The following is a 20606-nucleotide window of genomic DNA, read 5'->3' as shown; positions in this document are numbered from 1 at the left end:
ACTGTCGCTAGCCTCGGTTCTGGGCGCTAATCCGAGGCCGGCGCCAGCCCCACCACCGCAAAGGATGCCGAGCTCGTGCATTATTGATGACGGGAACCCGGCACGGGCGGAGGCAGCCGGGCGGCAGGGCACTGCCCGGGGCTGCGGACACCGCCCGGGGCTGCGGACACCGCCCGGGGCCGCGGACACCGCCCGGAGCTGCGGACCCTGCCCGGCCCCGCGGGTACCGCCCGGGGCCGCGGACACCGCCCGGCCCCGCCGCCTCAGGCCGGTCGGAGGAGCGGCCCGGACGGCGGGCAGCGCCCCCTGGCGGCCCCGGGCCGCACGGCGCTGCCCGGGCGGGCCGGGCCCGGGCCCTTTGTCGCAATGGCGACGATGAAGTCGGAGACGTCAGGCAGGCTGTCCCCGCAGCCCTGGGGCCGACTGGCTGATGCAGCTCAATATTGGTGACAAACACGCCAGAAACAAGCCGGGCGGCTGCCCCCGTGCCGGAGGTGAGCTGATGAGGGCTGGCCCCAATCAGCAGCTCTGGGGATGCTGGGAGCAGTTGCTAAAACTCAGCTGTCAGCGGTAGGGACCTGACGACAAGGCGAGGGCAGGAGTACGTGGGCTCTAAGGAGAAACGGATGGTGAGGCGGAAACGGGGTACCGAGAACGTTTCCCCAATTGATGCATTGTCCCCCGAGGCCCACCTGAGCTGCCCGGTGTGCTGCAAAGGGAGGTGGCAGTAGGTCGGTGAGAATCGGTTTTTGTGCGGGACAGCCCCAGGCCCCGGCAGGACTGGAGCACGATGGTGCGAGGTGAGAGCAGGCTGTGCCTGGTCAAAGCTGGGGGCGAGCACCCTGGCAGGGAAGGCACAGACGAAGGACCTTCCAACCGCAGACCCAGCAGAAGGTGCAACTGCCGACGGATGGGGTTACGGGCTAAAGACCCACTCCCAGGTTTGGCTCGGGGCCAGGAGAACGCCAGACTGACCCAGGGCCGGAGCGGGAGGGGTGGTGGGGGAAATGCGGGGCTGCGGTGAATCCAGCAGGCGAGCCTGTAGCGAGCCGAGCGCTCTCGTGCAGCACGTGCTGGGCACGTGTCACTGGCACTGCGCGACACGGACACGGTGGCCCCGGTGGCGTTAACGCACATCCATCCATGAGGTCAGCACAGCTCCCGGACACCGACAGCGCACTCGGCAGCGCGCGGCCTCGGGGAGCCTCCGCGGCCCCGGGGAAAGGGCAGGCGCTGTGGTCGGCGCGACACAGCTCGGTGCGAGGGGACTGCACCGCGGGTCGAGGACGGACCCGGCCCGCCCCCGCCGCGGCCCGCGCAGCGCCGAGCACCGGCGGCCATGAGGAGGGGCGGGGGCAGTGCGGAGACCCCGCCCCGCTGGCATGTGCGCTGTGACGTTCCGGCCAATCAGGAGCTGCCACACGGCAGATCCGGATGCGGGGGCCGGACTTCCGGCTGCGGCCCCGGCGCTCCCTCAGCTGCCGCTCCCGGCCCCGCCGCTCTCGGACCGCCGCTCCCGCCGCTCCTGCCGCTATGTCCGCGCCCCGGCCCTGGCCCCGGCCCCCGCAGCCGGCCTTGCCTGCCGCGCTGCTGCTGTTCCTGCTGCTCGCCCTCTGCGCTCGCGCTTCCGACGTAGTGGAGCTGAGCGATGCCGATTTCGAGAGTGGCCTGGCCGAGCGCCCCGGGCTGGTGCTCGTGGAGTTCTTCGCGCCCTGGTGAGGGGCCGCTGGGGGCGGGGGGCCGGGGGCGGGCCGCGAGGGGCACCCGGCCGGTCTGACTCCCTTCCGTGCGTCTAGGTGCGGACACTGCAAGCGGTTGGCGCCGGAGTACGAGTCGGCCGCGACCCGGCTGAAGGGGATCGTGCCTCTCGTGAAGGTGAGCACGGGCTCCCGCCTTGGGGCAGACCCGGGGGCGGCCAGTGACCGCATTCCTGCTCTGCAGGCCTGGCGGACGCCGTTTGTTTGGTGCCTTGGAGCCCTGAAATAATGTGGAAGGCGGTCCTTGCAGGGCCGCAGCCGCGCGGCGGGTGTGCACAGGGTGTGTGAGGGCTCGCCCCAACCGGGGAAATGGGCCTGCTCGGAGCTGTGTGATGAGGCTGAGAGCGAGCACCGTGCTGCACGTACCCACTGAGGCATCCTGACTAGGAGCTTTCTTTTCTGCACAGAACTCGTGGCGTTTTCTCAAATCAGGGTATCTCTCTTTCTTTACGGGAAGTGGCATGGACTCTTGGCACCATGGCCTCCTGGTCAGGTCAGCCTGTTTTCTTCAAATGTTATATGAACTTTGGGACTGACAAGGGGCTGAGAAATTCCATGTCATTGATTTCAAGAAACTATCCTTTTTAGTATTTTTTTAGTGTGTAGTCTGGTCGAATTTGAAACTATTTAGTCTTGCAGTGTTTTCTCAAATATTTCTCCAGGCATCTCATTATACCTGTGCTACCTCCTTCCCAGTCTGGGCTATTGAGCACCGGCAGTGTGTGACAGATCCCTCTAGTCCCTTATTTGGGATGGGTGTGTTAGGGCTGGACCTCAGTCTCAGTAGCAAGGTTTGTTTTCCTTTAGGTTGACTGTACAGCAAACTCCAACACCTGTAACAAATATGGAGTCAGTGGATATCCCACATTAAAGATTTTTCGAGATGGAGAAGAGGCAGGGACCTATGATGGGCCCAGAACAGCAGGTAAGAACTGTTTGGCAGTGTCCGGTTTGCTGAACTGCTGCAGGAGGCAGCATGTAACAGCCAGGGATGCAGAGAGGGTTCACACCTACACATACACCCCCAACTCTCTCCAGAACTCTTTGTACTGACAAAGCCTGGGATGTTTATTTTCCCTTAAAGCTCTCCTTTAAAGGTGAAGGTTTCCACATTAGCTCTTAGTTCCCAGGATGCTAGAAAGCTCCTGTGTGAAGCTGATGGGAGCAGTCCTTCAGTTCACATATTTATTGTATGGGAGATGTTTGTGGATTCTGCAGAAACAATTTCTGGTTTAGGAAGCTTGAAAAATATCTTGTGGAACTTGGTATTGATCCCTTTAATTATTTTACTAATCTTTCAAGATGGGATTGTCAGTCATCTGAAGAAACAGGCGGGACCTGCTTCGGTGGCTCTCAGTTCTGTGGCTGAGTTTGAGAAGTTCATTGGTGATAAAGATGCTTCTGTCGTGGGTGAGTAGAGGTGGTGAAAGGAGTGGGCTCTGGGAGCTGGTGTGCAAAGAGCACAGGCAGTGCCACAGGCTGCAGCAAATGAAATTCCAGATGCACGTGAACAAAACCACTGCTGGTAATTAAAGCAATAAAGCCTAGAACATGTATCCAGAGGGATTTTAAAATGTTCAGCCTGGGAAATTTTCACAACTTAGTTGGACAAAGCTCTGAGCAGCCTGCTCTGACTGGGGCTCGTCCCGCTGCAAGTGGGAGATTGCATTTGAGGACCTTTGGGTATTACCTCCAAATTTTTTTCTTTTCTTTTTTTTTTTTTCTCTTGGCCATCTGGCTTCATTGGCTCCCCCACCACCACAGTATGTGTTTTCCAAAGGTTGTTGCTTTCTTGGCTGGCTGACAACAGGTAGCTTTGGGTTGTTTTGGGTGCATTTGTTGCTCTGGTGGCATCAGAGGGCTGTTGGCATTGGGTGTCTGTGGTTACGTGTGGCAGCAGCAGATGGTGCAAATCAGGTGCCATCTTGTAGGTATAAGCACATGAGTATTAACCAGCATTCCTAAACTTACCGTTATTAAGTGCCAGTGGCTGTTACACAATCACCAGTGGATGTCCGGGTGTTCAGGGGACAGTTGTCCTTGGCTGAATGGCCAATTTGGGCTTCTCTTGAGTAACTTTTCTGCTGCTGGAATGGGGGAGGGGGGTGGTGCAAGGAGGTCCTGGAAAATGAGAGAGAAGCTGTTGAAGGTAAACACCTCAGCATGCACTGAAGGACTGGATTCAGGACTGATCCAGTGCATTGTAGAGAGAAATGCTGAGACCTGCAGAGGGTCCAGAGCTGGGTTGGTTTGAGGTCACAGTCTGCCTTTCTGCTGCAGGCTTCTTTGGTGATGCATCTGGGGATGCTTATTCGGAGTTCATGAAAGCAGCCAACAGCCTCAGGGATAACTACCGCTTTGCACACACCACCGAGGAGCAGCTGCTGCACAAGTACAAGGAAGACGGAGAGTAAGTTACTTAATACAAAGATTTCTTCTTATTTAGGCATTTGGAACAAATTCATGGATTCCACTTAACTGGTTTCAGTTTCTAAACAAAGCTTAAGGTCTGGTTTCTTCCCCGCCACCAGACGGTAGTGTTTCTTTTGAATTGAGATAGAAAGGTGTAAATGGTCTCTGAAGTGTTTGTGTCTGCCTCTGGGGGGAAAGTATCTCAACAGAGACATTTTGTTTCCATATTCCTTGTTATGGTGAGAGTTTTGTTTCTCATTGTGGCCTGTCTGAATCATGGAGAAGGCTCTGACAGGTACACCTAGTGCACTAGTGCCATCAAGAAACTAGACAGTGTTGTTTGAGCTATGAATGGTGAGTGGGGATTGTTACTGAGAGTGGGTTTTGGTCTTATCTGGCTGCTGTCCTTGGACTCCCAGGGACACTTTGAACTAATTGTTAATACCTGTTTTCCCGCAGAGGTATAGTCCTATTCCGTCCTCCACGCCTGACCAACAAGTTTGAGGAGAGCTCTGTCAAGTATCCAGAAGACAAAATCACCAGTGGAAAGATCAAGAAATTCATCCAGGAGAACATGTGAGTGATTTCTCACCAACAAATGTGACAGAATGGCCCCAGTTGGCTTTGGTCCTGTCAGAGCTTGTTTTTGCATTGCTGCCACCTCTGCTGCATGTCTTGGCACTGCTTCCCTTTGGGGACACCTTCTTGAAGACCTGGCGTGGCTGTTGGCATACACTCTCCATATTCTAACCATTCTGTTTAAAAACTGAACCTGTGAGAGCTGTGCTAGCTTTGGCCTTAACTGGGTCAGCTCTAGCCACTGATGTGGCCGGAGATGGAGATTTTTCTCAGAAAAACCTGGTACAGGAATGAGCAAAGTGTTTCTTCCTGGGGCCGGATTGATCACTGGCATTTAACTCCTGGGTGGGAAGCAAGTGTGCTGTGTCAAGCCTGTTCTGGGGTCATGGACTCTGCTAATACCTCTCTCGTTGACAGCTTTGGCATCTGCCCTCACATGACTGAAGACAACAAAGACTTGATCCAGGGCAAGGACTTGCTGGTGGCATACTACGATGTTGACTATGAGAAGAATGCCAAGGGATCCAACTACTGGCGCAACAGGTGGGAGTGGTGGGGGTAAACGGGCCTTGTGCTGTTCCTGCCTTGCTGCGGTTCCAGAGCTTGGGTGACAGTCCTCTGAAATCCTGTGTGATTGCTCTTGGATCCCTGGTCCTTAGGAACCTAGACCTTACCCACAGACTGCCTCACTGCTGTGCTGTACAGTTCTGCCCTTCATGCCTGAGACCCTGGGCTCACGCGGGAGGGGGATGGAAATGTGCAACACTTGCCTCAGTCATCACACGAGTCTACTGGTCTGCTTCTCAGCACCATTTCTGCAGGACTTGGCTCTGAAGAGCACACTGTGCCACTGAATTCCTAGTCTGATGTGTATGTCACCTTGAAGGGTGTTACATCATGTAGAAGAAAATGTTCAAAGAAATAACGCTTTGGGGTTTTGTTTATTTTTTTCCCTCAGAGTTATGATGATTGCAAAGAAGTTCTTGGATGCTGGCCACAAACTGTCTTATGCTGTTGCTAGTCGAAAGACCTTTGGCCACGAGCTCTCTGAGTTTGGTCTGGACAGCAGTGTGGGTGAGGCCCCCGTCGTTGCCATCAGAACTGCCAAAGGAGATAAATATGTCATGCAAGAAGAGTTCTCGTGAGTTCTTGAACTTGATGGTAATGGGTCTGATTTGATGGACTTTGGTCTAGAGGTCTTTGACCAGATGATACTTTGTTAGCTTTGAGGAAACAGGAAAGCTGGCTGTTGCAGCTGGAAGAAGCAATTGCTGGGTCAAAATGGCTCCTACTCATGTGTTTTCCTACTCTTTAGAAAGCTTGCAGTCCCTGCTGTTATATAAAGGGAGAGAATTTAATTCAAGATCCTGAAATTCTGGTTAGGAATTAGGGTGCCATAAAGGGCAGAAGAATTAATTGTACCTTTCATTTTGAAAAAAAAAACCCCGAAGAATGCTGGAATGCCTAAAACTTTGAATGGGATGTGCATCCAGCCTCCTGTCAGAGCCCTTAAGGACATCACTGCACTTGTTCTGGGGTCTACTAAGCCAGCCCCAGACTGGTGCTGTCAGAGATGAAGGTGGCATCTGTTGTGTGGGTGGAAGTAGCTTAAATAAGCTTTGAAAGTTTCCCTCTCTCATCCTGTGTGTGTGATGATGGCTGTAACATCACTTTTCTTTCAGCCGTGACGGAAAGGCTCTGGAGAGATTCCTGCAAGATTACTTTGATGGAAATTTGAAAAAATACCTGAAATCAGAGCCTGTCCCTGAAAGCAACGATGGCCCTGTAAAGGTGAGTGCTGCTTACAGCTGCAGAGACACTGCTCAGCAGCAGCTTCCTGTGCCTGTGTGAAGTGCTGGGAGTGAGGCATGGTGGCAGCTCAAGAGGCCTCTGTGCTGACAGACAGAGGAATTACTCACTCCCTTGTTCCACTGCAGCTTTCTGAGGTGAGGGAGACATGCAGCCTGCAGTTTGGGTTCTGTTTTTTTTCTCTCAGCATAGTAACTGCTGCTTGGCCCCAGCAGTTACGTGCTTTGTGAGTGCAGCAGCATCCAGATTTTCAGGGCTTACACAAAGGCCTGCCCTCTTGGCTTATGCTCAGTCCTTCATGGCATGGTCTTCCTGTTGGTTGTGACCACTATTTTAGGGATCTCCCTGTTTATTTCATCATTGGGATCTGGTACAATTCCTGCCTTTCACCCTCCCAGGCAATTCTGCCCTGAGTAAGAGCATTCCCTGGCCTGGCTTTTTGATGAGAGCCTTACACAGGAGTGCGAGTCATGGGATTCACAGATGTTTTTGGGGCGATGGGGACGGCCTCAGCCAGTCCTGCTGATTGCTTGCTGGGATTAAAAAGAAAAGGCTTTATCTTCCTGCGAGGACACTGTATGCAGACCTCACTTGGAGATAGTGCTGGTAACTTACAGCAGGTTTTTACCTGCATGGTGCAGATGAGGAGTGCTGTGTTTGGTTCTGCTGCTTGCTGTGCAGGTGTGGGAGACCCAGGCTTGGGTGGAGTGTGTGGAGCTTGTCATGTCATCACCCCATCTCTGCCTTGGAAGGAACTAACTGGTGTGATCAACCCTTACAGGTGGTGGTGGCTGAGAACTTTGATGAAATAGTTAATGCACAAGACAAAGATGTCCTGATAGAGTTCTATGCACCGTGGTGTGGCCACTGCAAGAATCTGGAGCCCAAATACAAAGAATTGGGGGAGAAGGTAAGTGCGAGATTCTTACAAACGTGAACTAGAATTTTGCAGCACTAAATAATCCTGCAGGTCGTTTCCAGCTTCTGTGATAATGGGGTGTAATTGTGCCTTCCTGAGGATTACAAATTTTGGTTTCTTTGCAGAGTGCAGATATCTTGCAGCAGGATCTGTGGTAGCAAGCACACTGGTATATTTAGTCTGTGTTATTGGCTAGGGCACAGGAATATTCTAGGATTCAGTGACTGGCCTCGACTGCCCAAGTTTCTTTTTGGATCTTTTCCCTCTGCATGATGATTGTCTCCCATGTAGTGGGGGTTGGTGAAGTGGCATTCCCCTACGCACTGTCCTCTGACACCACTGTCCCAAATCATGCTGACTGCTGGGTTCCTGGATTTTGGAATTGGTTACTGATGGGTTCTTTCTACCCACAGCTCAGCAAAGATCCCAATATCATCATTGCCAAAATGGACGCTACAGCCAATGATGTGCCTTCTCCCTATGAAGTCCGAGGGTAGGTGTGACTGCTGTGACACCACGTGTCAGTGCATGAGTCCCTCTCTGTCTGATTTCAGGCACAGCACTGAAGAGCTGAAAGAGCCTCATGTGGAAGGGTGTGGGTGTTGCCAGGCAATAGCTAGGTGACTGCTGGGCAATGGCTTGATGTGGAGAAATCAAGAGTGAAAACAAAATACACTGATCTGCCTGGCTTCTCCAGGATTCTGGTGTCCTGGCTCTGCCTGGAGGCCTGTCCTGCTGCTTTGGAATCTGCTGAGATTCTGTTCCTGACAGCGTGAAAACAAATCTGAGCTTGCTATTCCAAAAGCAGTTTAGCTAGCAAACTTGAACCTGTGAGCTCATCCAGATCTGCTGGGCTCTTGAAGGCCACACCTGGTGCCTCAGAGCCACTGAAGCTGTGCCATGTTAATCCAGGGCAGTGTGGGGCATGAGTCCCTTCAGTTGGGGCTGGTCTGATGGAAATCAGAGCATCTCAGGAACTCATGTGTTTCTTCTCTCTCCAGTTTCCCCACCATCTATTTTGCTCCAGCTGGCAAGAAGCAGAGTCCAAAGAAGTATGAGGTGAGTATTTTGCTGTTCTTGATGCTTTGTAAAGAAGTGAAGAGCATACCGGTGTTCTAATTATACTCAAGCCTCTTTGGAGTTGGGGGTGGCACTGTGTCCTGTTTCCCTGGGAACACACCTGATGGCACCTGCTGGGAGCATTGTACTTTGAGTTGTAGGCCCTGGGGAGAGCTCTGCTTGCAGTCACCAGGGTCTCCCTCCAAGCACCTGAACCCCCCTTCAGGAGAGGGTAGGTCCATCGTGGGTACAGCTCCTGCCTGACTGTCATTTGTTTTCTGCAGGGAGGCAGAGAAGTGAGTGACTTCATCAGCTACCTGAAGCGGGAGGCAACCAACACTCCCGTGCTGCAGGAGGAAGAGAAATCCAAGAAATCCAAGAAGAAGGTGAAGGAGGATTTGTAAAGTACCTACTTGCCACCTTGTCAGAATGAGCTCTGTGTGAATTGGGGAAGCACTGGTCAGATTGGGGCCAGTTCTGGGCTGTGGAGAGCCAGTGGCCATGCGGGCCGAGGGGCCCGAGCTGCTGTATCTAGTAATGTTTAATTTTCTGCCGTCTCTTAGCTGCACTGTTGTGGGGCTCCCCAGGTTTGTTTTGTGGTTTGGGAGGGGGTGGGGGTACAGTTATTTTCTAATTTTTTTTGTACATTTGGAGAAGTGAAACAATAAAATGACCCCCTTAAGACCGAGTGTCCCTGTCCTGAGGAAGCCCATCAGACCTAGCAGTGGGATCCTGTTCTTCATAGGCAGCAGCTTCCTGCTGCAAGTTGTTCCCTTCAGTGAGCCCTCCTAGTCACTGACTTTAGCTTTTAGCCCATTATCCTCTTTCCTCAGCTGCCTGAGCCCCTCCAGAATGTAGCAGCAACAGATGTCCCGATGTGTTGGGCTTCAGGTGCTGCCTTTTGGATTGGGGAGCTGTGGTCACAAGTGCCTTTGCTGTGTGCTGCCCTGGTGAGTTCAGAGGTACATGGTGCACACTGTGACTGTGGGATTGCAGCAGTGCAGGCACACAGAGCAGGCTGGCAAGGGCCTCACTCAGCAGCAGCACTAAATCTGCTTTGAAGCTGGTGCAGGAGTAGTCAGCTCCACTGACATCTGACAATTACCCATGTAACACCAAACGGGAGTGCTGCTTCCTTGGTGGGCAGGACAGTGCTCTCTATCAAGCCAAGGAGAGCCAGGAAAGTGGTTCTAATCCTGGCCTTGCTCCTGCTCTGTGACTGTTGCCCTGGTGGCCACTGAGGCACTGAACACAGGTAAAACGTGTCAGTATGTTTGGCCCATAGTATCACTGCTGGTGCTCAGAGCAGCGTGGGTGAAGTTAGCACAGGCCTGGGAAAACTTTCTGTCAGGATGGACAGAGGATGAGGAAGCGCTGTGCTGGTGGCTGCCCAGCTGTCCCTTGCTGTCCTGCAAGTGCACTGAAGGTACTGAGCTTCAAAGTGAGGAGAAAAAGGCATCTGATGAAGGATTTGTGTATTTGCTGCCTGGAATACTTGGCAAACAGGATGGCTGCAGACCTTTCAGTGAGGCCTTCGTGAAGAGCTGGTCGTGTGAAAAGGAGAAGCCAGCACCCAAAGTAACACATTCCCCCCGAGCAGGGAATGCCAGAGACCCGGCCCGCAGCCTCGGTACCGGAGACGCTCGGCCGCGGCGGCGGCGGGCGGGCGGTCCCGAGGGGCAGGGGCGGGCGGCGGGAGCCCTGTGGCAGGGCTCGCCCGGGGCCAGCTATTTTTGCCGTCGGCGCGGACTAATCCCCTGAGCGGCTTCCCGGCATTAGGTAACGGCGCGGCAGCATGCACTCCGCGGTGTCCCCGGCCCGGGCAACCCCCGGCAGTCGCGGCGCGGCGGGACCGGCGGAGACGCTCCCGGTGCGGGCTGGGGGCCGTGGGCACCCGGCGCCGAGCCCCGGGCGGGCCCGGACCGAGGCCAGCAGGTAGCTGCGGGTGGTGAGGAGGGCCGAGGGCGGACATGCCGGGCCCGTCGCCCGGCGGCTCCCCGGAGAGGGAAGCAGGGGCCGGCGGGCGGCCGCGGGGGCCTGGCCGGGACCGGCGGGTGCGGTTCCGGCTGCCTCACACCGCCATCGCGGTGCCGTCGGTGCGCGAGGAGGAGCAGCTCTTCTACCGGCGGCTGGAGGCTCTGGCAGTGCCGGGGCCCGGCGGCTTCGGGCCGCTTTTCGCTTCCGACGGCTGGAGCGACTTGACGGGTGAGCGCCGATGGGTGGCCTCAGGACCAGCCGGGCCGGCGGCCCAGGCTAGGACGGCCGGTACCGGGGAGAGTCGAGCAGGGAGTGCCAATTTCGGGACTCCCGGCTCGGCTCTCAGCGCCTCCTCCCCTGCAGAGGACCGGCTGCTGCGGAAGCGCGTGGTGCGGGCCGGGCCGGGCGGGCCGCGGCCGTTGCCGGGCCAGGAGGTGTCGGTGAAGGTGCTGGGCGCCCTGGAGGACGGCGGGCTGGTGGAGCGGGACCCGCGGCTCATCTTCGTGCCGGGTCACGGGGACGTCGTGGAGGTGAGCCCGAACCGGTGCGCGGTTCAGTGCCGTGCGGGCTCAGCGCCGCCCTGGGCTCCGACCCGCCATGCCTGTCCACAGGCTCTGGAGCTGGGCGTCCCCACCATGCAGCCCGGGGAGATTTCCTTCTTCCTCGCCGCTTTCCCCTACGCCTACGGCCGCCCAGGCAGGTAGGGCGGACGGGAGGGGGAACGAGTAGGCGGGGACTGGAGCAGGCAGGGGGCGGGAGGGCAGACGGACGGGGCGGACAAGAGGGACAGGCGGGGAAAGGAGGAGGAGAGCCGGTGGGGCCGGCAGGGCAGGGGACCGGGGCGGGCGGGGGTCGCGGGTAGCCGGTGCTGTACCAGCAGGGAGCCCGACGTGCCGCCTGAGGCGCCGCTGCTGTTCGAGGTGACGCTGCTAGAGGTGCGGGACGGCCCCGACCCGCAGCCGCTGCCGCCCGCCGTCCGCCTGCGCCTGGGCTCGCAGCGCCGGGAGCGGGGCAACTTCCACTTCGCGCGGGGTGACTTCGCCGCGGCGCTGCGATCGTACCGGCTGTCCCTGCGCGCCCTGGACGGCCCCGCCGCCGGTGAGACCGGGCGGGAGGGAGGGCCCCGGGCTGCGGGGCTGGAGCGCTGAGATCGCCACTCGCCCCGCAGCTCCACCCGGGCCCGAGGAGGAAGAGGAGCTGCGGGAGCAGCGCGTGAAGTGCCTCAACAACTGCGCGGCTGCCGAGCTGAAGCTGGGGCGGGCGGAGGAGGCGCTGGCAGCCTGCGAGGCGGCCCTGCGGATCTGCCCTGACAACGGTCGGGCGTTGCTGCGGCGCGGGCAGGTGGGACTCGCAGCGCCCCGCACCGCCCCGCTCCGCTCGGCCGGGCCGTCCAGCCACCCTCCGCTCCTCTCTCCGCAGCTGCTGGCAGAGCAGGGCCGGGACGCAGAGGCGGCGCTCGTCCTGAAAAGAGCCCTGGAGCTGGACCCGGCCAGCAAGGTGTGGGAGGCGGGGTGCGAGGGGGGGCGGTGGTCCCACAGCACCTGGTACTAGGAGCGACGGGGAGGAAGAGGATCCCGCGGGAGTCGGTGGGTCGGGTGTCCCACCGCACCGCCCCTTGTACGCAGGTGATCCACACCGAGCTCTCACGGCTGGCGAAGCGCCAGAGCCCTCCATCCAGCACCAGCCCGCAGAATCCCCGCCACGACCTGATGCCGCCGCTGAGCCCCGCGTGCGTAGGCGACGTGGGCTGTGCAGAGATGGATGCCCGTCCCGCACCCGGTTGGCGCGGATAGCGCTTACAGACGTGTCTCCCTATAGATCCCCCTCACCGCCCTCGGCGGAAGGAGCGATCTGAGCGGCCCCGCAGCGCCCTAGAGCCTGACCAAGGAGATAGAAGAGCTCTCGTACCTTCCTCCCCACATCGCCCCACACTCCCTGGGGCGGGGAGAGCGGGAGGGGCGGGAAGGCGCCCGCCCCCCGTCCCGCACCGCTCTCCCCGCGGGCGGTGCTCCCGCTCGTGACGTCACAGCAGGGGGCGGTTCCCCCCGCCTGCATCCTGTCGCGCGGAGGCGGCTGCGGCGCGTGCGCTCAACCTTCCGGTTTTTTCGCCCCCGCCGGCAGAAGGGAGGCCATAGCCCGCGGCCAATCAGGCGGGGCCTTGGCGGAGAGACGCGCCAATGGGAGTGCAGCGGGGGGTGGATCGGCGCAGTGATTGGCTGTGGCATCCCTTAAAGCGCGGCGCGGGGCGGGGCGCGGGGGGGTCAGTGCGGGACGTGGCGGTGGAGTGGAGGTGGGAGGGAGCGGCGCCATGACCCGTGAGTTGGGGGGGAAGGCAGGAAAGAAAAGGGGGCTGCGGCTCACGAGTGTGGTGGGAGGCTGCTCTGGGACCTGGGGAGTGCGGCGGGGCTGGGGTTAGGGGCCATGCCCTGATCCGCCGGCGCGCCGGGACCCGGCCTGCGGGCAGTGATCGGGCCGGGTATGGGGGGTAGCGGCGCGGCCCGTAAGCGCGGCTGGGCTGCACTGAGGCGGCCGCGCTGTGGCAGGCGGGAACCAGCGCGAACTGGCGCGGCAGAAGAACCTGAAGAAGCAGAGCGACTCGGGCAAGGGCAAGCGGCGGGACGACGGGCTCTCGGCTGCCGCCCGCAAGCAGAGGTGAGCGCCGGGCCGGCCCGCCGGCTTCCCCTGCCCCGCTCCCTGCTCCCGCCCCGCGGCGGTGCCGGCCCCGCCGCCAGCCCCGCCGCGCTCCCCGCAGGGACTCGGAGATCATGCAGCAGAAGCAGAAGAAGGCCGATGAGAAGAAGGAGGGCAACAAGTAACGGGCGGCCGCGCCGGGCTGCCGCCCCAGGGCCGGTCCCGCCGACAGGATGCCCCGCGCCGCCTCAGGCCGGGTCCCGCCGGGATCCCCGGCATCGCCCCGCGCCCTGCGGCGCCGTTCCCTATTAAAGTAGCTGTGGAGCCCTGCACGCTGGGTCTGCTCGTCCGTGCGCCGGGCGGGGGGTGGGCGAGCATGGGTATTGCCGGCGGAGCAGTCGCGTCCGCGGAGAAGGACCGAGCGCGGCCGTGGCGGAGTCAAGCGGCGGCATCTTGACGGTGAGGAACAAAGGTGGGGTCGGGCCTCGGCGGTCCTTGGGGCAGCACCCGGGGCTCAGCGCGGGGCTGAGGGCCGAGCGCCCTGGGGCGGGTGGGAGAGCTGGCAGCGTCAAGGAGCGAAGCGGGCCAGCACAGCGCCGGGGCGCAGCCGGGGCTCCGGGCCGCTCGGAGGGCGGCGGTGGAGAGATGGCGGCCGGGCCTGCGCACCGGGGGACAGCCGCGCTGCGGCACGGCCGGGGCGGGCCCAGCTGTGGCTGCCCGTCCGGCAGCAGCGCGGAGCCGTGCGCCTGGCGACGGGGTCCAGCCCAGTGCTGAGGCCGGTGCCGATCAGCCTTTTCACCTCCCCGCAGGGCCATAATAGTGGCGTCAGCGCGATCCGGCAGCACGGCGACGGGTCCCGCGGCAGCCGAGGTTCCTCGCCGAGCCAGAGGCAGCGCCGCCTTCCACCGCGCTGGTGCCGTCCTTGGCGCTGGTCTCGCAGGGCAGGCAGCCCGGAGGCTGGGGCTGGCAGCGGGGCCCCGGTTACCCCGGGGGCCCTGAGGAGCTGCTGCTCGCCATGGCCAGCTGCCTCTGGTCTGTGTGCCCCCTCTCTGCCAGGCCACAGCTCCGTCTTGTTCCCCACCAGCATCAATGGCTGTGACTGCTCAACTGCAGGACAGAAGGGTGGCATGGGGCTCTCTGGGGCTGGCCCAGAGGTCCATGCCAGTGCTGTGGCAGGCTGCCCAGTGGCCTGTGCTTGCAGCAGGTGTGAGCAAGGCATCGTTTCCCCAGAGGACAGCCTGCGCTGCCTGCAGAACCCCTCATCTGGGTCAGGTTCTGTGGGGACTTGCAGCAATGCTGCTGACTCGGGGTGTTTCACAGAGCTGGCACCCCCTCCCTCCATCCCCATGGCAGCAGCCTGCGCAGGGCAATGGCACAGGCTCAGTTCAGAATTTTATATAAAAATGTATTCAAGCAGGTATTTACAGTGAATGCACCATGGCAGTGGCAGCCAAGGCAGAGCCCTGCTCCCCCACTGCACCCAGTGAGGCCAGGGCAACCAGGCTGTGGGCTGAGCACCTGCCACCAGCTGGATCTGGCCCTTTGGGTGGCCCTGGCTCAGCACGGGGCCATTGTCCCTGGTATCCACCTCCCATGTTCCCCTCAAGCTCTCAGGTGCTGCTGTCTCCTGGGACAGGGGGTCAGGGGAGGCCAGGAGGACCAAGCAGGGCTAGGGCACGGCAGGGACCAGCCCTGGGCGCAGTTGGTCCTGGCAGGGGCTATGTGGAGACGTTGATGCGCTGTGGAGCACGTCGGCGCCGCACGATGCGTGGCCCTGTACTGCTGCGTTGGTGCTGTGGGGAGCCATGGAGGCAGAAGGGGCTCAGCAGCAGCCACAGGTAGAGCAGGACACAAGCCCAGCACGAAGACACCTTCACCCAGAACGTTGACCAGCTGCCATGTGTGAAGGTGGTCTCCAGCACTGCATTCTCATAGCTGGTGGGAGAGGGCAGGGCTGGGTACCCAAAGGATGCCAGCACAGGGGGTTCCAGTGCCTGCTGCAGCCACCAGATCACCCTGTGTCCCAGTGGCCACGTGCCCCTGGGCATGTCCCTTCCAAGGGCCCTCCAGCCCTTCTTGCTGCGCTGCACAGCTGCCACTGGGGCAGTGCAGGTCTGCGGGCACAGAGCCCTGAGCATCCCCAGCAGGTGCCAGCTCGGTGATACCGTCACAGCCTGGCACAGAGGTTTGGAGTGAGAGCAGGGAGGGCTGGGCAGCAGCACAGAGCCCTACCTGAACCAGTTGGTGAGTGTCATCATAACATAGAGCGAGGCAAGGAAGAAGACAAAGTGGAAAGCTGAGTAGCTGTAGACCACCCGGTCCTGCTCATCCTCGATGATGAACTGTCCTCTGGCACTCTCCTCTACTTGCTCACATGTCTGCTCGGTGCCTGCGGGAGTGTGGGGACATGGCACTCCCAGGCTGGAACACAGGCTCTGTCCATTCCCACACAGACACTGCACTCACCTCTCAGCTCCTCCTCCATCTTCTCAGGGCAGCAGAAACAACAGGAAGGTTTCTGCAGGGAGAGCAGAGTGCTGACTGCCCAGCCCCGTGGCCAGCATGGCCAGGCTGAGCCCTGCCTGATGCCAGGGCAGGTGGTGTGGGCAGCCCTCTGTGCTTTGCTAGACAGACCTGCCCCTCTCTGGGGCTGGGACACGGCCTTGAGGTGGTGGGTCTGGGGTGCCCTTAGCAGGAGGACGTGGAGCACAGCAGCATCCATACTCACTTTAAACTCAAAGCTGTAGACTTTGACCATCCAGAGGGGCCCAAAGACCTCAGCGAGGTACGAGGCTTCATTGCTGTGCCCAGGAGAGAGGCAGAAATCATAACACAGGCACCCATCACGCTGTGCTAGGCTCCCAGCCTGCCCCATGGATTCCCAACGGCCACAGGAGCTCTGCTGTGCTGCCCCTGTCCACCCACCAATGCCCCACCTGCTCTTGCCCTGCCACCCCTCGGGATAGCCCTGGCAGCCCGGCTGTGCCTGGGCAGGGAGCACGCACCATGCGAAGAGCACGCAGGCGTACATGATAGCAGCACCCAGCACGGCGACGGTGGTGTCCTCTGTCTGCAGCTCATCCTGCCCAACCCCCGGGAAGCAGACAGTGAGGTTCTGCCCCTTGTACAGCACTGCAGGGAGGTGGAGGTGAGAAGGGCGTGCATCACGGTGGGGACTGCTGGTGGTGGACAGGGACACCCACCTCTCTCTGGGGGGCGGCTGGACAGTGCAGAGAAGGTGAGGTACATCACATAGCAGCTGATGATTGAGGACTGCAGCAGCCCTGACCGCGGCTGCTCTGCAAGAGTGCGGATAGAGGTGTTACTGGAGTTCCTGGAGTAACATGAGCTGGTGGGTGGGGCTCTGAGGAGGCCTTGGGCAGTCCCCTCCTGCCACTCGCCCATCCAACGCCTTGTGCCAAGGTAAAGGAAGGGCCGGGAACCCAGAACTGGGTTCTCCTCCAGTGCCCCAGTGCTGGCCCTGAGCTGGGGCCCACGGTCAGCACAGGACCCAGCTGGCCATGCAGCATGGCAGCCCCCAGCACGCTGTGCTGTGTGGTACTCACTAAGCCGCACACATGGTGTGATGGAGATGAAGGACATGATGCCACAGAGGCTGCCATTGATGGCAAGCAGTGCTTTGTTGAGGTGGCAGGCGGCTGGGTGGGTGTAGAACTTGTAGAGGAAGGAAAAGGCGGCAGAGGCAAGGGTGTAGAAGGTGGCCGTGGCCAACAGCACAGCCAGATACCAGCGCTTGTCCTGCGCAGCTCCTGTCAGCCTGCAGAAAAGTGGATGAGCAATGGCAGGGGACAGGTACCCACCCGGCACCCCAGCACTCACCAGTTCTTGTTCCAGGTGTGTGCAAAGGCTGTGATCAGCACCAGTTGGATGAGGATGAAGGCGAAGCCCCCACAGACACCTGTGTAGTGCCAGGCTGGGGGAAGAGGGCAGAGGTAGAGATGGCACAGGGCAAGTGGGGCACAAAAGGGCTGCCCAGGATACCAGCTCAGGTAGGGTGGGGGCACACCTTGGATGAAGTTGTCCTCAGGGATGAAGAAGCTTGCGGCCCAGAGGCCCACCAGCGCCAGAAGCTTCAGGAGCCAGAACCTGCAGGGCAGGTAACGTCAGTAGGACAGAGCCCCTGGCAGCCCCATCCCAGGACACCCTGTCCCAGCCCCATGGCCCATCCTCACCCATTGTGGAGCTGCGCACGGCAGTCAGAGCTGGAGCGCACGTTGAGCAGCAGGGCAGCCTGTGCCAGGTGGAAGCAGGCAGTGCCAAAACAGACCCGGTACACGGCTGAGGAGCCCACCAGCTGCTCGCAGTTTGTGCCCCCAGGCAGGTGTTGGCACAGCACCACTGAGAAGGGCACCTGGCAGGCACGGTGGTTGATGGGACAGGGCTGCTGGTGTGTCCACCCACCATCCCCCAGTGCCCATGGCATCCAGCACATCCAAACTTTCAATATTCCCACCATTCCCGGTACCTTTCTCAGTACCCTGGGACTGCTGGGACCCCCAGCATGCCAGGCAAATCCTGCATCTCTGGTACCCCTGGCACCCCTTCCCGCTTGGGACCTCCAGCACCTTGGCATTCCCAGCAGCCCTGTCACTATCCCACCATCCCAGTATCCTCAGAATCCAGTACTCCTGATGCCCATGGCAATTCTGGCATGTCCAGTGCTCCCCTGGGTGCCTTGATGTGCGTGGCACCCCAGTACCCCCAGAATACATGGTACCCTTGGGACCCCCAATACTCCTGGTACCCTGGGTGTCCCGGTTCCCTCTGTCACCTTCTCTGTGATAGCCTGGGCCACAGTGCGGGACAGCATGAGGCAGCACACAGCAGAGGCCAGGACGTGCAGGAGCGTGTAGAGGATACGCGTGCTCGTGGACACGCGGAGCCCGTGACAACCGCAGCAGAGCTGGGGAGGGGCATGGTCAGCGGGGATCCCAGGGGACCAGCACTGCTCCCCAGCCCGGCCCAGCACACCCTGCCCACCCAGCCTTGCTCCCAGTCCGCTCCCAGCCCCGCCGGACCCCAAGTCCCACCTGGAAAAGCAGCGGGTGCAGGAGGTGCCCCCGTGCCGCTGTGCCCGCCATGGCCCAGCTCGGCTCTGCTCAGCCCCCGCGGCGTTGATGGGATTAGGGGATTGTCAGCTCGGCCCGCCCTGCCATCTGCTCGCTGTTCCCTCCAGGCAACCACCCCTGGCGTGCTCAATGGGCACTGTCCAGTGACTCCTGGTCTTGGGCATCCCTGCCCAGAGCCCGGCCATCCTTGGTCAGGACAAGGCCCTGGCAGGTGGCCTGGACATGAGCTTGCATGAGGGGCACCTGTGTTCTGCACACGATGTCTCCCTGATCCCAGGGCGGTACCATACAGCTGTGTGGAGGGGCTGGGGCATGCGGAGTTTACTGGAGGGGGGAGCCCCGGGCACCCAAGGGACACAGGTACCTCGCTGGGTAGCGGGACGGCGTGAAGCGCATCCAGCGGCTAGCAGGATGGCCCAGGGTCGGCAGGAGCTGGGGACAAGCAAGGGGATGCAGGGGGCTCTACGCTGGGGCTGGCGTCACCTTTCTTCAGCTGCTCCACAGCCACTCAGGCTTTGTGCTGGCAGAGCCCTGAGACACGGCGGATGGCGGGGCCGCGGCTACAGCGGCGATCACACAGATCTCCGCTAGCGCACACAGCGCGGGGCCCGGCCCGGCCCGCGGTGTCCCCACGGCCGGGGGGGTGACATGTGAGCCGCGTGCGCCAAGGGAGCGGCCGGGGCGGGCCCGCCCGTGCCCGCGGCAGCCGGGGCCGCGCTGCGGTACGGCCTCCGACGGCCCGGCACCGGTGCACGGGGAAGCACGGCCACAGCCCGGCCGCCTCTCGCCTCCGGCAGCGCCCGGGGAGCCGGCCAGGCCGCCGCCGCGGCTGCCCCGTCCGCCCATCCGTATGGCGGCGGCGGCGGCGGCCATGTCGGGCTGGCTGACCCGGCAGTGCCGGTGCGCCGCCAGAGGGCACTCGCGGGCAGCGGCGGGGCCGCGCCCGCCCGGCCGGCTCCGCGCCTCGGCAGCGCCGGCGGCCCGCTGCTAGCGAGCGGCCCAGAGTGCCGGCACTGCCAGCTGCGAGCTGCGCGGAGCCCCGAGAGCGCCGGGGAGCGCTGACCGTGCCCGCTCGGCGGGGCCGGGCCTGGAGCCGGCCTCGCCCGCGCTCGGTTCTGGCGGCGCGCGCCGCTCGCCGCCCCCGCTGGCGGCGCACGTGACCGGAAGCGGGCCGCGGCGGCGGCGGCATGGCGGCGGAGGGCGATGTGGAGCTGGAGCTGGAGACGGAGCCGAACGGCTCCGGCGGCGGCAGCGATGGGGCGGGCGGGCGCGCGGCCGAGAAGCCGCGGAAGCACGATAGCGGCGCGGCGGACCTGGAGCGCGTCACGGACTACGCGGAGGAGAAGGAGATCCAGAGCTCCAACCTGGAGACGGTGCGGCGGCGGGACGGGACCGGGCCAGGGTGGGAGGCCGGGCGCTGCCTGCAGCGGGGCCGAGCCGGGCGCTGACAGCCGCGCCTGCACGCCCGTCCCGGTGCCGGTGCCGGTGGCCGTGCCGCCGGCGTGGCGCTGACCCGCCCGGTGCCGCGCATCGGGGTGACCGCGCTCGTTCTGGCAGGCTATGTCGGTGATCGGAGACCGGAGGTCCCGGGAGCAGAAAGCCAAGCAGGAGAGGTAACCGTCCGCGCTCGCTCCGGGGCAGTGCCTGTCTTGCAACTTGTCACCACTCGGGACACGACCCAGGCATCCGCTTCCCTGTGTGACATCCCGGCCCTTCCCCGGCCCCTCCCAGCCCCACGCTGCGGCGAGGGGTCGCTCCTGCCCACCTGACGGCCGACGGAGCAGCGGGGCAGGGGCCAGCGGGGACTGTTGGTCACCGGAGGTTTGTCCATCTCTTGTCGTAGGGAGAAAGAACTGGCAAAAGTGACCATCAAGAAGGAGGACCTAGAGCTGATTGTGAGTAGGGGCGGGACCCCAAGCAGGCTGTGACATATCCCAGATTTGGGTGCACCCATGGAGGAGGCCGGGGCATCCTGCCCTGAGGCCAGTCCAGTGTCCCCATGGGTGGGTGTCCCCCAGGGCCCTGCGGGTGCTGTACGGGGCTGTGCCTGTTTTTCTGCAGATGACAGAGATGGAAATATCACGGGCCGCAGCAGAGCGCAGCCTGCGCGAGCACATGGGCAACGTGGTGGAGGCTCTCATCACCCTCACCAACTGAGCTGGGGGGCCGTGGGCTGCCAGGCATGGGCCTCTTGCCATACCAATAAAGGCACTGGTGGGACTGGGCTGTCTTTGTAGTCTACACAGTGCTGAGCACATGCCCCTGGCCCTGAGTGCACGGTACCCACAAGTGGGGCCCAGTCATGTGGCATTGTGTTGGCAGTGCCAGCTGGGCACCCCCATGACGAGAGCAGGACAAAGTGACCTGCCTGAG

General features: G+C 61.3%; 6 protein-coding genes across 10 annotated transcripts; 5 read left to right on the top strand and 1 right to left on the bottom strand.

Annotated features, from left to right (window-relative positions):
- Positions 1 to 86: 86 nt before the first annotated feature.
- Positions 87 to 431, top strand: LOC136561944 (cuticle collagen 2-like). The gene has a single exon (XM_066558491.1). The coding sequence runs from the start codon at positions 87 to 89 to the stop codon at positions 429 to 431; it is 345 nt and encodes a 114-aa protein (XP_066414588.1).
- A 1045-nt stretch (positions 432 to 1476) lies between these two features.
- On the top strand, positions 1477 to 9217 carry PDIA3 (protein disulfide isomerase family A member 3). The gene is made up of 13 exons (XM_066558989.1): positions 1477 to 1715; positions 1797 to 1875; positions 2565 to 2682; positions 3060 to 3167; positions 4038 to 4167; positions 4629 to 4745; positions 5166 to 5291; positions 5707 to 5889; positions 6431 to 6539; positions 7339 to 7467; positions 7890 to 7969; positions 8478 to 8535; positions 8820 to 9217. Exons 1-13 carry the CDS (start codon positions 1534 to 1536, stop codon positions 8937 to 8939), a joined length of 1539 nt encoding a protein of 512 aa, XP_066415086.1. The 5' UTR covers positions 1477 to 1533; the 3' UTR covers positions 8940 to 9217.
- Positions 9218 to 10505: 1288 nt separating this feature from the next.
- On the top strand, positions 10506 to 12367 carry LOC136561960 (peptidyl-prolyl cis-trans isomerase FKBP8-like). The gene is made up of 7 exons (XM_066558516.1): positions 10506 to 10740; positions 10876 to 11212; positions 11393 to 11610; positions 11681 to 11853; positions 11932 to 12009; positions 12138 to 12241; positions 12331 to 12367. The coding sequence occupies exons 1-7, from the start codon at positions 10506 to 10508 to the stop codon at positions 12365 to 12367; spliced, it is 1182 nt and encodes a 393-aa protein (XP_066414613.1).
- A 405-nt stretch (positions 12368 to 12772) lies between these two features.
- SERF2 (small EDRK-rich factor 2) lies at positions 12773 to 13475 on the top strand. Its single transcript, XM_066558901.1, has 3 exons — positions 12773 to 12827; positions 13056 to 13164; positions 13265 to 13475. Exons 1-3 carry the CDS (start codon positions 12821 to 12823, stop codon positions 13326 to 13328), a joined length of 180 nt encoding a protein of 59 aa, XP_066414998.1. The 5' UTR covers positions 12773 to 12820; the 3' UTR covers positions 13329 to 13475.
- Positions 13476 to 14527: 1052 nt separating this feature from the next.
- Positions 14528 to 18833, bottom strand: SERINC4 (serine incorporator 4). 5 transcript variants are annotated; one of them, XM_066558806.1, is made up of 12 exons: positions 18195 to 18833; positions 17936 to 18067; positions 17337 to 17515; positions 17171 to 17250; positions 16984 to 17077; positions 16710 to 16921; positions 16347 to 16442; positions 16149 to 16275; positions 15872 to 15944; positions 15610 to 15661; positions 15376 to 15532; positions 14528 to 15078 (listed from the first exon to the last, which is right to left on the bottom strand). In XM_066558806.1, the coding sequence occupies exons 1-12, from the start codon at positions 18243 to 18245 to the stop codon at positions 14862 to 14864; spliced, it is 1470 nt and encodes a 489-aa protein (XP_066414903.1). In that variant the 5' UTR covers positions 18246 to 18833; the 3' UTR covers positions 14528 to 14861. The 5 variants fall into 5 exon arrangements, with proteins under 5 accessions (XP_066414903.1, XP_066414900.1, XP_066414899.1 ...); XM_066558803.1 differs by lacking the exon at positions 17936 to 18067 and having other exon boundaries at positions 16347 to 16921; XM_066558802.1 differs by lacking the exons at positions 17936 to 18067; positions 18195 to 18833 and having other exon boundaries at positions 16347 to 16921; positions 17337 to 17701.
- A 555-nt stretch (positions 18834 to 19388) lies between these two features.
- HYPK (huntingtin interacting protein K) lies at positions 19389 to 20453 on the top strand. Its single transcript, XM_066558897.1, has 4 exons — positions 19389 to 19606; positions 19791 to 19846; positions 20077 to 20128; positions 20295 to 20453. Exons 1-4 carry the CDS (start codon positions 19421 to 19423, stop codon positions 20388 to 20390), a joined length of 390 nt encoding a protein of 129 aa, XP_066414994.1. The 5' UTR covers positions 19389 to 19420; the 3' UTR covers positions 20391 to 20453.
- The last annotated feature ends 153 nt before the right edge of the window (positions 20454 to 20606 follow it).

The sequence above is a fragment of the Molothrus aeneus genome, chromosome 13, assembly GCF_037042795.1.
Source record: "Molothrus aeneus isolate 106 chromosome 13, BPBGC_Maene_1.0, whole genome shotgun sequence".
In the NCBI taxonomy this organism is placed as follows: Eukaryota; Metazoa; Chordata; class Aves; order Passeriformes; family Icteridae; genus Molothrus; species Molothrus aeneus.
Note: the sequence above shows the minus strand (reverse complement) of the source record. Positions and strands in the feature narration are given on the sequence as shown.

Coding starts and splice junctions, on each gene's coding strand:
- HYPK (XM_066558897.1), top strand. CDS start 19,421: ATGGCGGCGGAGGGCGATGTGGAGCTGGAGCTGGAGACGGAGCCGAAC. Junction 19,607..19,790: donor AGAGCTCCAACCTGGAGACG/GTGCGGCGGCGG, acceptor TCGTTCTGGCAG/GCTATGTCGGTGATCGGAGA. Junction 19,847..20,076: donor CAGAAAGCCAAGCAGGAGAG/GTAACCGTCCGC, acceptor CTCTTGTCGTAG/GGAGAAAGAACTGGCAAAAG.
- PDIA3 (XM_066558989.1), top strand. CDS start 1,534: ATGTCCGCGCCCCGGCCCTGGCCCCGGCCCCCGCAGCCGGCCTTGCCT. Junction 3,168..4,037: donor TAAAGATGCTTCTGTCGTGG/GTGAGTAGAGGT, acceptor TTTCTGCTGCAG/GCTTCTTTGGTGATGCATCT. Junction 5,292..5,706: donor TCCAACTACTGGCGCAACAG/GTGGGAGTGGTG, acceptor TTTTTCCCTCAG/AGTTATGATGATTGCAAAGA.
- LOC136561944 (XM_066558491.1), top strand. CDS start 87: ATGACGGGAACCCGGCACGGGCGGAGGCAGCCGGGCGGCAGGGCACTG.
- SERF2 (XM_066558901.1), top strand. Junction 13,165..13,264: donor GCTGCCGCCCGCAAGCAGAG/GTGAGCGCCGGG, acceptor CGCTCCCCGCAG/GGACTCGGAGATCATGCAGC.
- SERINC4 (XM_066558802.1), bottom strand. CDS start 17,620: ATGGTGGGAATATTGAAAGTTTGGATGTGCTGGATGCCATGGGCACTG. Junction 16,922..16,983: donor CACACCTGGAACAAGAACTG/GTGAGTGCTGGG, acceptor ACTTTTCTGCAG/GCTGACAGGAGCTGCGCAGG. Junction 15,945..16,148: donor GCCTGCGTGCTCTTCGCATG/GTGCGTGCTCCC, acceptor TCCTGGGCACAG/CAATGAAGCCTCGTACCTCG.
- LOC136561960 (XM_066558516.1), top strand. CDS start 10,506: ATGCCGGGCCCGTCGCCCGGCGGCTCCCCGGAGAGGGAAGCAGGGGCC. Junction 11,213..11,392: donor GCCTACGGCCGCCCAGGCAG/GTAGGGCGGACG, acceptor CTGTACCAGCAG/GGAGCCCGACGTGCCGCCTG. Junction 12,242..12,330: donor ATGCCGCCGCTGAGCCCCGC/GTGCGTAGGCGA, acceptor GTCTCCCTATAG/ATCCCCCTCACCGCCCTCGG.